The 11,415-nt window shown below is 40.4% G+C and overlaps 1 protein-coding gene across 2 annotated transcripts; it reads right to left on the reverse strand.

Moving 5' to 3' along the window:
• Positions 1-4,564: 4,564 nt before the first annotated feature.
• On the reverse strand, positions 4,565-11,354 carry LOC126991640 (39S ribosomal protein L4, mitochondrial-like). Of its 2 annotated transcripts, none has more exons than XM_050850350.1 (9): positions 11,064-11,354; positions 9,904-10,013; positions 8,542-8,704; positions 8,199-8,296; positions 7,416-7,542; positions 6,898-7,007; positions 5,999-6,072; positions 5,498-5,681; positions 4,565-4,750 (listed from the first exon to the last, which is right to left on the reverse strand). In XM_050850350.1, the coding sequence occupies exons 1-8, from the start codon at positions 11,133-11,135 to the stop codon at positions 5,545-5,547; spliced, it is 891 nt and encodes a 296-aa protein (XP_050706307.1). In that variant the 5' UTR covers positions 11,136-11,354; the 3' UTR covers positions 4,565-4,750; positions 5,498-5,544. The 2 variants fall into 2 exon arrangements, with proteins under 2 accessions (XP_050706307.1, XP_050706308.1); XM_050850351.1 differs by having other exon boundaries at positions 4,565-4,769.
• Positions 11,355-11,415: the final 61 nt, after the last annotated feature.

The raw sequence follows: 11,415 nt of genomic DNA on the forward strand, positions 1-11,415 counted from the left end.
TGCTATCTTCCACAGTAATTAATCAGCACATCCCGCATTGCCCCTCCCCCCTTTCCTCCAGGCTGTTTTGAGTGAAATTATAATCACTTCATCCCAAGGGTAGAGACGATAATGGAAATGATTAAAAATATGACGAGTCAGGGCCCAACAACGATACCAGGAGTTACAACATGAATGATAAAAGCTACTACACTGCTACCATTACTACCACCACTGCTGTTTTTATTACTATTACTGTTATATATTATCACTATTGAGAACCAAGGGCATGAAGGGGAAATAAAGAAAATGATATAGACTAAAACAGTCCCCTCGTTGAGCAGACATGGAAATGAAAAAGACAGTGACAGTAAAGATTTAATAAGAAGGATAAAAAGAAAAAAATGCCTAATGAGTTAACAGGTAGATGTTGACTATTGGTTTATATTTATCAATGTCATCAAGAGAAACAACAACAATTACTACTTCTATTACCATAACATTAACATTAGTATAAGTAACAGTAGCAGTAGTAATACCAATTATTATCAACCTACCCAACCATTAACAGAACACAGCAGCCAACACTACTACGAAAAAAAAAAAAAATCTATTCTCAACACAAACACTTTAAAACTTAACAAGTGAAGCACAATAGAAGACCGAAGTAGCAGGGGTGGTAGTAAGAGTCCCCTATAGGCTCCTGCTGCTGGTATGGTGATAAGAGAAGTGATGGAATGGACGGGCAGGAGATATGGCAGTTAAGGTCGTCAGTCTAGAGTAAAGTTACTGGACGCCTTCTCCTCCCACCACGAAAAGACGATATTGGTAGTTACGGGGGTGGTGAGGGTGAGGTGGTAGTAGCAGTAGTAGTAGTAATAGCTAGTAGTAGTAATAGTAGTAGTAGTAGTAGTAGTAGTAGTAGTAGTAGTAGTAGTCTGGGAATGCTACACGGGACTACAACTACTCTACGATATATCATTGCGCTTTTTTTTTACAGTAACGGAAGTAGCTCACAAAAACAAAAGCCCGCTAAATGCTGTTTTTCATTCCGTTCTTTCATTCTCTTACAGTTCCATATAACTTCCCTTACTAATAGACAACTAAAACTAAGAAAATACATTGCTAATAACAAGTAATTACCAAGATAGTAAAATAAACGATGAACCAGACGGAGCATCTAACGTCCAGGGACATGAACGCCACCTAGCGGGAGAATCCGTGCAAATATATTTTCAAAAGTCCCCCTTCTTTTGTTTCGATAGTAATTTTCATGGAACGTTATTACTGTATATTTAGGAGTAATCATGGCGAAATAAGTGTATAGGAGGGCTTAGAAGGAAATATAGGTGGTTAATTAAGATGAAAAGGTAGTAGAAATATTCCTTTGAGATTAAATAACCAATACTAGTGGTTAGTAGATAAAAGGTGGTAACTGAAGATGAAAAGGTAGCAGTAATATTCCTTTGAGATTAAGTAAACAACATGAGTGGTTACTGGTTTACAGGTGGTTGCTGGAGATGGAAAAAAAAATAGTATTACTCCTGTGAGATTAAAAAGAAAATCCGAGTGGTTAGTCAACGATGTGATTAGTAGGTAGTTGTAACTGGGAAGTGGGCGGCGGCCAGAGCACCCGGAAATTGATGAATAGGTCTTTTTTATGGCGAACGCAAATAACCACTACGAAAAAACAGTAGTGTGAACGGACCGATGAACATAACCCTTTACCTGGCACTCACAGAAATACTTTGGAACTCATTATTTTAACCGCTATGTATAAATACGCCAAATTCTAAAACATTTATTCCTTGAGATTATATGATACGATATTTATGCTGAAAATGAAGGATGATTAAGTGGTCATAGTACGGGGCCCTCACCTCATTTCTATAAACCTTACGTAAATGATACCTATATCAACGTTTAGTAAAGCTATTCATCTGTATAATGTGTCGGTTTCATCTACTTACCAGCCATAGGTAGTGTTGAGGCCATGGATCCGGAAAAAAAAGGAACAAACGCACCACCCACAAAGTCTGGCCGCACACTAACATTTAAATCCCGTCCTAAGAAAGTGACGTCATAGCCTGTTCACGTGATTGGCTGGGAAGTCATAGCCTGCTCATGATTGGCTGAGAGGTGATGACGTAAAGGGTGCCACATTCGACATCTATTTAAGTTACAATATATGATTCTATCTACTCAATGAGGCTGAAAAAGAAAAGATGTTTAGTAATGAGCTGAAAGGACAACAAGTGAAGATGGAAAGTGAAACAGGAGTAAAATAATTCACCTATCTAGAACAAACGGTGCGCAGGCAGCTGGCAGAAATCAGGATGAGAAATGAAATAAGATGGACGCTTTTAGTAAACACAGTAATATTGTAACGGTCCGAATGTGAGTGAACGAGAATGTGAGTAAGTCAGTGAGTAACAGAGTGAGTAAGTGTAAGCGAGTGCATGAATGAACGAGAGAATGTAAGTCGGTGAGTGACAGTGAGTAAGTGTGAACGAGTGGGAGCGTGAATGAGTGGGAGTGAATGAGTGAAAGAGTGAATGGGTGGCTGAGGAATGTAAGTGCGTAAAAGGTTATGAGAAGATAACACGGCGAGCGAATGATTAAATATCGTGAACGAGAGTTACTGAAATCCCTCATCTCAAAGCCTCGACCCCCCCCCCCCCCCCCCAAGAAACCAATAACTAGTTAGGTAGGTAGGGTTTGATTGTAATGCCGAGAGGGAGTCACGTGAAGAAGGGGGAGGAGCTTAGCGAGGAGCAGAGGCGAGAAGGCGAGGGCAAGGAGACCCACGGATCAGTGAGGAGACAAGCACCACTGCAGCAAGAGAAAAGCTTGAGAGACGTGAGGAGACAAGCACCACTGCAGCAAGAGACAAGCTTGAGAGACGCGAGGAGACGAACACCCCAACAGCAAGGAGCGGCAGCGAGAAAACACCGAGAAGCGGGCTGGTCAGAGAGGTGTCCATCTCTCCACTCAGCCCCCGACCTACACACTACCCACGGCCTGCTGTGTGAGACGGACTACAGGATGGGAACTTGTATGGCGGGGTAACCTGCCCCCCGACTGCCCTGGGGGCCGAAATACCACTGCCCAAGCTGCTCCCTACATCAAAGGGCGCCCGCCTCTTCACACCACCCGAGCCGCTCCATCTCCACATCAAGCGGCGCCCGTCTGTCCATCACCAGGACCGCCCATTCCCATCGTGGACGTCCCCTTCCGAGCCCGACACTCACGCCAGCTCCTGCTTTTCCTCCTCCAGCAACCAGAGCTAAGCATTCTGTGTATTCCCCAAATCTCCCTTTTGCCGGTAGCTAGTTAAATTAGAGGCATACAGCCTGTCAGTCATTCATTTATTTTTATTTTTATTAGTACTCCGCTCACCTTTGCAAAAGGAAACCAAATACATATTTATATGCAACCTTACAGTGAGTGTTATCATTTGGAGCCTGTTTTGCTGCTCATTTGAGATTACTGACCCATACACATCCCCCCTAGTACATTATCACCATCCAGTTTCTTAATGCTGTCTCAAAAGTGGTTCCCACGGAAATCCTCCCACCTTCCATAATTAATCGCACAAGTAACGCCCTGAGGCCTTAACATCCAGGACCAGCGCTCGACTACTACCACGCTACCACATACCATCACAACCATAGTGGTTGTCAAAAAGGGATGTAGCTGTTATTTATTTTCTTTCCCCGCTACAATATCATGAAGAGCAACCTGCCAATCCCCCTGAAGTGATCGTTGTGAGTCAGCGTATCCTGTCAATCCTTTTTTTTTTACAGGAAGGGAAGCAGCTCATGGGCAAGAAATAAAAATAGCAACGAAAAAGTCCGTTAAGACACAGAACCAGAGGTCAAAAGAGGTCAAATTCAGGTGGAGAGGTTCTGTTCAGAGTTGCCACGAAGTTAAGAAATGTCCAAAGAGAGGAGAGAATAATGCTGGTTATAACTTAGAGACAGGAATTGAGGATCATGGATTAACCCGGTAGCAGCGACGGGCCAACTTTGTGCCATGATATAAACCCCCGAAAATAAATGATACATAATTTGTTCACAAATGTTTTGATATATATTATGAAATGGTTTGTGTGAGGGGTGATTTTTTCTCATCTTTCTCGCTTGGAGGGACCATTAATTAAGAAACATACTACCCACTGCTACCGGGTTAAGGAACATACAAAATTTGAAGATATTTTTGATTCCAAACAATAAATGCACTTGGGCAGGTGATATCATACATAGAACTGCCAACAGAGACAGCCTATGTAATAGTGACAACCCAGATAGCCTACTGTAGAAGTGTGGGTAGACAGAGAACCAGGTAATGGTTAGACCGTTAGAGAATTGCCTAGACCTGGATGGAGTGTGCTGCCATCAAAGAGGTGGAAAAGGTTGGGAGATGCCTTTGTCTTGCCATGGACTAGCAATGGCTGAAAATAATGATTATGATGATTGTTCTGATTGTCTGTACATTATATGACTCCTTATTCTTTAAAATTCTATGAATTCAAGGTCCATTAAATTCTCTTTTCTAGATATATAAAAGGAGAAAACAACCTTCACACAAATATATCTACATGTTTATTATATAAATCATTCAAACTTTCATAGATGTTTTATGTACATTTAGATCTCATAAACATAATAATGAATGCTACATTTTGAAGCTCTATAATTTTAATGCAGCATGTGAACCATTCAGCAAGTTTTTCAGTAAAGATGCATCAACGTACATTTTTCAACGCAACCTGAAACATTAAAGAAACTCTGATTATTGAGCCAGGTGTGTGCTGCCTGGCTCGTCTTTATCTATTCACCTTTCAAATATTTCACTGATAAGGTGTATAGACTACCCTGAGAAGGAAAAATAATATATAATGAAAGAAGACTAGAGAAATATGTATAGACTACCCTGAGAAGGAAAAATAATATATAATGAAAGAAGACTAGAGAAATAAAGGTGTAATAGGAAAAAAAGGAAACTGAAAAAACAAAAATACAAAATGGAAGTAGAGAACAGCTTAAAAAAAGGAACAAATTATGCAGTTGGCTTGTGAAGAGGTACAGTTGTGGCAATGTTTATTCCCTTGGTGATCTGTCACTCATTGTAAGAAGAGGATTAAAGAGCGGGTCAAGAATAACAATCAGCAAGAGCATTATCACGGACCAACACTGGTCAAACGCAATGAACTCGTATAATGAATCGCTGAACAGAAATCAAAAATGCTCCTAAATTAACATTCACAACTACAGCATTACAAGCAAAAAAACAGGCTAGCACATGTTGTCTAAACGAAAATAGAGGAATAATACATAGAAATTAGATACCAAGTTGTAAATAAGTATTCATGTACAAGTAAATGTTGGATATATTAGAGTAAGTGCTGAAGGTTATTTTTGCTGTTTTAGGCAGTTTCGTAACTCTTCGCTAGAGGAATAGAGAAATGCTAGCATTCTTATGTTAGGTTGAGAAGGACTACAGACTTCCACCTCACCTGGCCACTAACTGCCCACAGAACCACAATATCCTGTCTCTACTGGGCTACTTTTTAAACTTTTTGTGGGCCATTGTCAAGTCCGGTCTGTTCATGTGGTAGAGGAGCCTCTCCTCGATGCGCCTCACCGCCGCCACCGTAAGCACTAAAGTTTCATGCTTCAGCATACTGTGTACGTTGAGGCCTGGGAGAAGGAATTGGATGGTGAGAGGACAAAATATACACACACACACACAACCCAACCTTTTGTCAACCCAAAGGTCCATGGCGAGGCTCAGCACCTAACCTCTATCTTCTCTGCCAAACTACACCATCCCCCAACTCATTTTGTTCCTATTTTAGTATTCACCTATCCTCACTGAGCCTCACCCAACTCTTCTTTGTATCTATCTTTATATTAGCCATAAGGCTTATCATCTGTGAATTTTCAGCCTAATAGCTATCAAAGATTAATAAACTTCTTTTTTTTCTTCTTCTTATTATTATTATTATACAACTCACCATACACAGGCATCAGGTTCATGTGCATGAGGGTGTCCGAGGCAAGGGTGATGTTGCGTGGCATGAGGTCAGTACTGCAATAAAAGAAGGGTAAGGCATTATTCTTCACAGCATTGCACTACCCTGTGATGCATGCAATTTTCCTCAAATACTGGTCATTTTACAGCTGAAGTGGTGAAAGGAAGTATCTGTAGATCTTCATAGCACCTGACAGTTGTGTATGTTGTATAGTATAAGTTGCATAGTAGCTATTATTGCTGTGTTGCAAGGTTGTAATTATTTATGTAAGACAATGTTGCACTGTACTGAGTTGGGGATATTTAGTTGTACTATAGTATTTTGTAATGAGTTTATACTGTTTATTTGTAGCTTGCAATTTGAGCCAAGACTGCTTTTGTAAACTAGGTAATTGGTGATTTCAAACATGTTTTTAACTAATGTGTTTAGCAGCAATATTCTTAGTCTTGTGTCAACAGTAGCTGTCATCACACTTTAGTATGTGTGGCCAATTAACACTAAAAATATGCACTGCAGTCATGAACAGTATTTTGTGGCAGGAACCAGGGGATTCTCTTTCACTGTTTTTAGTCATGAATCCAAGCAGTAGGCCATGAAAAATGTAAACTCCTGAATTACCATAGGATCTAAACTATGCTCACAGCAGGACTGAAAAATAGGATCCAGTATTTTGATCCTAGCAGTCCTCATAAGTTTTTCTGTGCAACTAAGTGGCCCAAATCTTCAGATTTTCAATTAAAAAACTTTGTCTGTCAACTGAGGTCTGGCAGATGTGAACTAACCTAATTAATAGTTCCTTTCACTACTTCAAACAAGAACTAAACACACTTTACTAGGAGAACCAATAAAGAGGAACATAATGGGGTGACAGGAAGACCTACTCATCCACAAAGAGAACAGATATTCCCCAGGCACGGTCCTCACACAGCTTCTGCAGGTACCCCGACTCATCGGATGGTATATCAAGGTTTTCCACAACCTTTAGGTCATCCTGTTGGAGTAAAGGCACATTTTGAAGTGGACGTGGACTACATACGCTAGGTAACAGAAGAATGCCTCTCTTATGCGTACATGCTGGCAAATCTAAATAAATTTCTTAAAAGGAAATCATCTTACTGTTAATTTTGTTACTGCATTAGGTGTCCACTGTCCACCACATTAGTGGCAGATAGAACCCCCAGTCAGTTTTGACTAGAGGAAGGAAGAGCCTACAATTTTTCTTTTCGATTGTAACATGCACAATATAGTTCCTTCATACTGTAGCCACATTAAAGGATGTCTTACAATAATCACAATGTGCACTGATTAGCTACATGGAAAATTATTCTGAATCATGATGACATAAGCATGAAACAAAGGTATGAAATGGGATATTGTGAAGTTCCTTTCCCAAGCTTACCTGTGCAAACTTAGCAGAAAGTGTTGAGGTGAGTCCCCGCACTCGTTTAAAAAAGGGCAACATGTAGAACTGTGTGGTATTCGCCCGGGGCCCGTGCACGACCCCTCCACCACGCCATAAAGGAGACCTGTGAACAAAAAGCCCGGTGAAATTGAATATTCAGAGATAATGAAATGTGATATGCTGCTTTGTGTCCATAGACCTTTGAAGAGAATAATTTGAAACAAGTGGTATGGTGTGTTTTGATTAATTTGTCATCAAGGTCACACTAACTCAGGAAAGAAAAATAAATCAAATATGTTGAAAGAACGTTTCCAAAGTTCTCAAAACTTTCTTGCCGTTCAGAACAATTATGTAGTGGTCAGCTGTTATCTCATCCTTTGTATTCTCTCCTTATCTTTGGACTTGCACTTGAAAGTCAGTCTGGACCTTGGAAAAGCTAATTTACATCTCCCTGTAAGTATTAACAGCACGCATATAATCTAATACTGGGAATGATCACTGACATGAATGAAAAGAAAATGTCTCCTTTCATTAATCCTCCATTTAAATCTCTCACCAGATCTACATACTACATATTGAGAAAGGCTGGGTAGATAATACTAATATTAATCACCTAACAGCAAACTGTTCATGTTTTCAAAACTTGCATCAACATCACACCTCTCCTTACAACACCAGACTCTTGAGTAACTGCTACCTGAATAGAGCACAACAACAGCTCTCCTCCATTCATGCCTTCAACAACTCCCTTTACACCCGAAGGTTCAGAGGGTCACTTACCGTATGGAGCCATGTCTTGCCCGACCCAGTCCCTTCTGAGGCCACGGTTTCTTCCCGCCACCTCGCACCTCTGATCGTAATTTGGTGTGGGCCGTATTCTGTGGCAGGAAAACAGAAGGAACTTATTAATCTAACAGGAGAGCATAAACGACACACAATCACTTTTTACACAGCAAATGCATACTGTAACATTAAGATTTTCTTAAAGAGTGACAAAGAGACTTGACCCTTGAGAGACGTTCCTGTGAGGGATAAGGCATAAGAGATATAGATTTAGATAAATCCTGGTTTCTTTTGCAAGTTCTCCTTTTCTGTAACAATAGAAGCATATCAAATAACTTACTACTGCACGATATTTCTGCTGCCAGACTACGTTCTCATGAATAAGGTCAAGCCTTGGGTAAGCACCAAACACCCGGGGGTGAAGGTGTATCAGGCCTGTCAGGGGTGATGCAACGCTGGTGTCCAGAGTTTCAATCCAGGCTTCCCGTGGCACGACGACATCACTGTATGGGTGGTAAAAGAAGTAATTATATATTGAAAACTGATTTAGCTAACATCAAAATTAGCAATTCATTTGAAAAATTGACAAAAATAAGTGTGTCCACAGGAAGTATATTTACTAACATCCCAAACTGAGTGTTCAAGTATAGGGTTGCAAAGGGTGGGATTCAAATCTTTCCTACATGTGTATTTGTAGTAATAAACAAACCAATACTGGTCAATATAATTATTAATTAAAAAATTTTGAGCAACAAAAATTGAATTTCCAATAGGTTAGATTAAGCTTAAGAAACTTTCAAACACATGATATCCAGACACACATAGCATAAATTAACAAAGAAAGCCTTCCCTGTGTTATATAGAAAGTCTCATTAAGTAAGGAAGAACAAAAGATTTTTTCTGAGTCAAGACGTATGGTAAGTGTTCGGGGTTTTGTTAGGTTAGGTTGGGTTAAGTAGAGAATTTTCAAACACATGATATCCAGAAACCTAAAGCATAAATTAACAAAGAATGGATTCACTGTGTCATATAGTCTCATTAGTAGGAAAGCATAGATGAGTTTTCTGAGTTAAGACCTATAGTAACTGTTTGGGGTTTTCCAGTTCAAAATTCCTGGGAATTTTACAACCCTATTCCTGTATATGGTTGCTTTTCATTCTGTTATTAATATCAGATTGAATTATGTGCTCATTGACTGACATAAACTACACTTCTACTCTTGAAACTGATGGCACACAGGGCCGTATTTCAAGACGAATCCGAGAAGTTTCGGGTCTCATCAGAGTTCAGTCTAGGGGCTGTATTACAAGTCCAGTCCAAGATGTTTCGGGTCCCTACAGAGTTATTCATCCCGACCTCTGTAGGGGCCTGAAACTTCTCAGATTGGACTTGTAATACGCCCTAGACCGACTCTCTGTAAGGACCCAAACTTCTTAACTGACTTGAAATATGGCCCTGATCATAAATCATTCAAAATTCTTGCCATCCCAAACAGCCAGTCCATTAGATTTATTATGGAAAAAGGAAAACTCCAAGAAGTTTGTACAGTAATGATTTTGTACCATACATTTAGCTTAAGTTTCAAATCATTGAACAGCTAAAGGAGAGGTGTTCTTTGCTTCTTCAATGACATCTATACATCTACTTTATGTCTTTATGTATGTGTACCATTCTAGCATACAAACTGCTGCATGATTCTTACCTGTCATCAAATTCCTCATCAAATATGGCAGGAGAATTTCTGCTTTCACTTCTTATTGCTGTCTCTGCTGCTGCTGTTTCTCTGGGTCTTGCTGCTGTGACACTAAAACTCTGAAACATCAAAATAGGACAGTCATTAAGGTGAAAGGTGTACATGTATTTGTGCATGGCCAATCCTTTGATATAAGGAGGGCAATGTTAGGAGGGAACTTTTAAGAGGGATGGTGGAAAATACAAAGGGGTGATGTTTCACTTAACAATAAGTTCTGGTATGGCAAATTCTTGAGGTAGCTCTGAGATGTAAGAATAAACCAAAAAGGCTGAGAAATGGTACTCAGACAAAGCAAGTACTTAACTAACATGACCTGCACCTGCTTGTACAGTCAACTTGTTACTATAAGTTAAGTTAGGGACCTTTTAATTTATGCAGTTTTAAACTAAGTGACGGGTGTAAAACTAGACAAATACCAGTACTAACCTAATGGCTACAGATCATATTACTTGTCAAGTTTCATAATGGTACTGCATATGAAACTGCGGTCAAGGTCCAGTATAACTCCGGCGCCTTAATTTTGATATATTTTCTTCCAAACTTTCACAAAACCCTTTGTATACATATACATTAGTAAAAAGTGGCGGACAAATACCGCCACCTGTTTTAGGGTGGTTAGGAATTTTCCTAATTTTAGGGATTTTTCTAGGGAAACTTTAGAAGCCAATTTTTCGGTGATTTTGCCTTACCCCCCCCCCCAAAAAAAACGGTTCCGCACAGGTCCCCAGGCTTGTGTTGGGGGGTACGGGGGGCTGGAGTGGCGGAGGGGGAGGCGGACTTCTTGTAAAGAATTGCCAAAAATAGACCAAAATTAAGGCGCCGGAGTTATACTGGACCTTTACCGAAACTGCTTATTTTATGTTAAGTTTTTGGATGATCTGCAACACTAACGCTTAAGTTAGGGACCTTTTAAGTTAACCAGTTCTGAACCAAGTAGTAACAACAGGCTAATACAGTGACGGGTGTAAAACTAGATAAAAAAAAACATGTACTAACCTAGCGGGATCAGATTATACTACCTGTCAAGTTAGGAGATACGTTAGGGCGCACGGAGTAAATCTTAACCTAAATTTAGCATTACATCCACAATGATGCCGGGCCATACTCACCCTCAGGGCCTGCCGCAGGATGACCGGGGCAGAGACATGGAGGCGGCGGGCAAGGCACAGCGGCCCTGCCATGGTGCACGCCGGTGTTGCGAGAGCGAGAACGACCTCCCGCCTAAAATGAGACTATAAAAGAAAGCCAAGAAAGCTGAACGGAACCCTGTGAGCAGCTGGCGTCGGCTCGCTAGATGGGACAAAATCAAATAGTCTCCTTGGGCAAAATCGTTCCCGTGAAATACCGGGGGATCTGTTTGTGTGTCTTCCTCTTCTTCTTCTTCTTTGGTGTTTTCGGCTTCTTCTTCTTCTTTGGTGTTTTCGGCTTCTTCTTCTTCTTCTTTGGTGTTTTCAGCTTCTT

The sequence above is a fragment of the Eriocheir sinensis genome, unplaced genomic scaffold (genome assembly GCF_024679095.1).
Source record: "Eriocheir sinensis breed Jianghai 21 unplaced genomic scaffold, ASM2467909v1 Scaffold313, whole genome shotgun sequence".
Taxonomy (NCBI): Eukaryota; Metazoa; Arthropoda; class Malacostraca; order Decapoda; family Varunidae; genus Eriocheir; species Eriocheir sinensis.

What these genes read in the sequence shown, in the direction of transcription:
- LOC126991640 (XM_050850350.1), bottom strand. Translation starts at nt 11,135, where the DNA reads ATGGCAGGGCCGCTGTGCCTTGCCCGCCGCCTCCATGTCTCTGCCCCG. An exon ending in GATGAGGAATTTGATGACAG is followed by an intron (nt 8,705 to 9,903) that starts GTAAGAATCATG and finishes CCACCCATACAG; the next exon opens with TGATGTCGTCGTGCCACGGG. An exon ending in TCTGTTCTCTTTGTGGATGA is followed by an intron (nt 6,073 to 6,897) that starts GTAGGTCTTCCT and finishes CTTTTATTGCAG; the next exon opens with TACTGACCTCATGCCACGCA.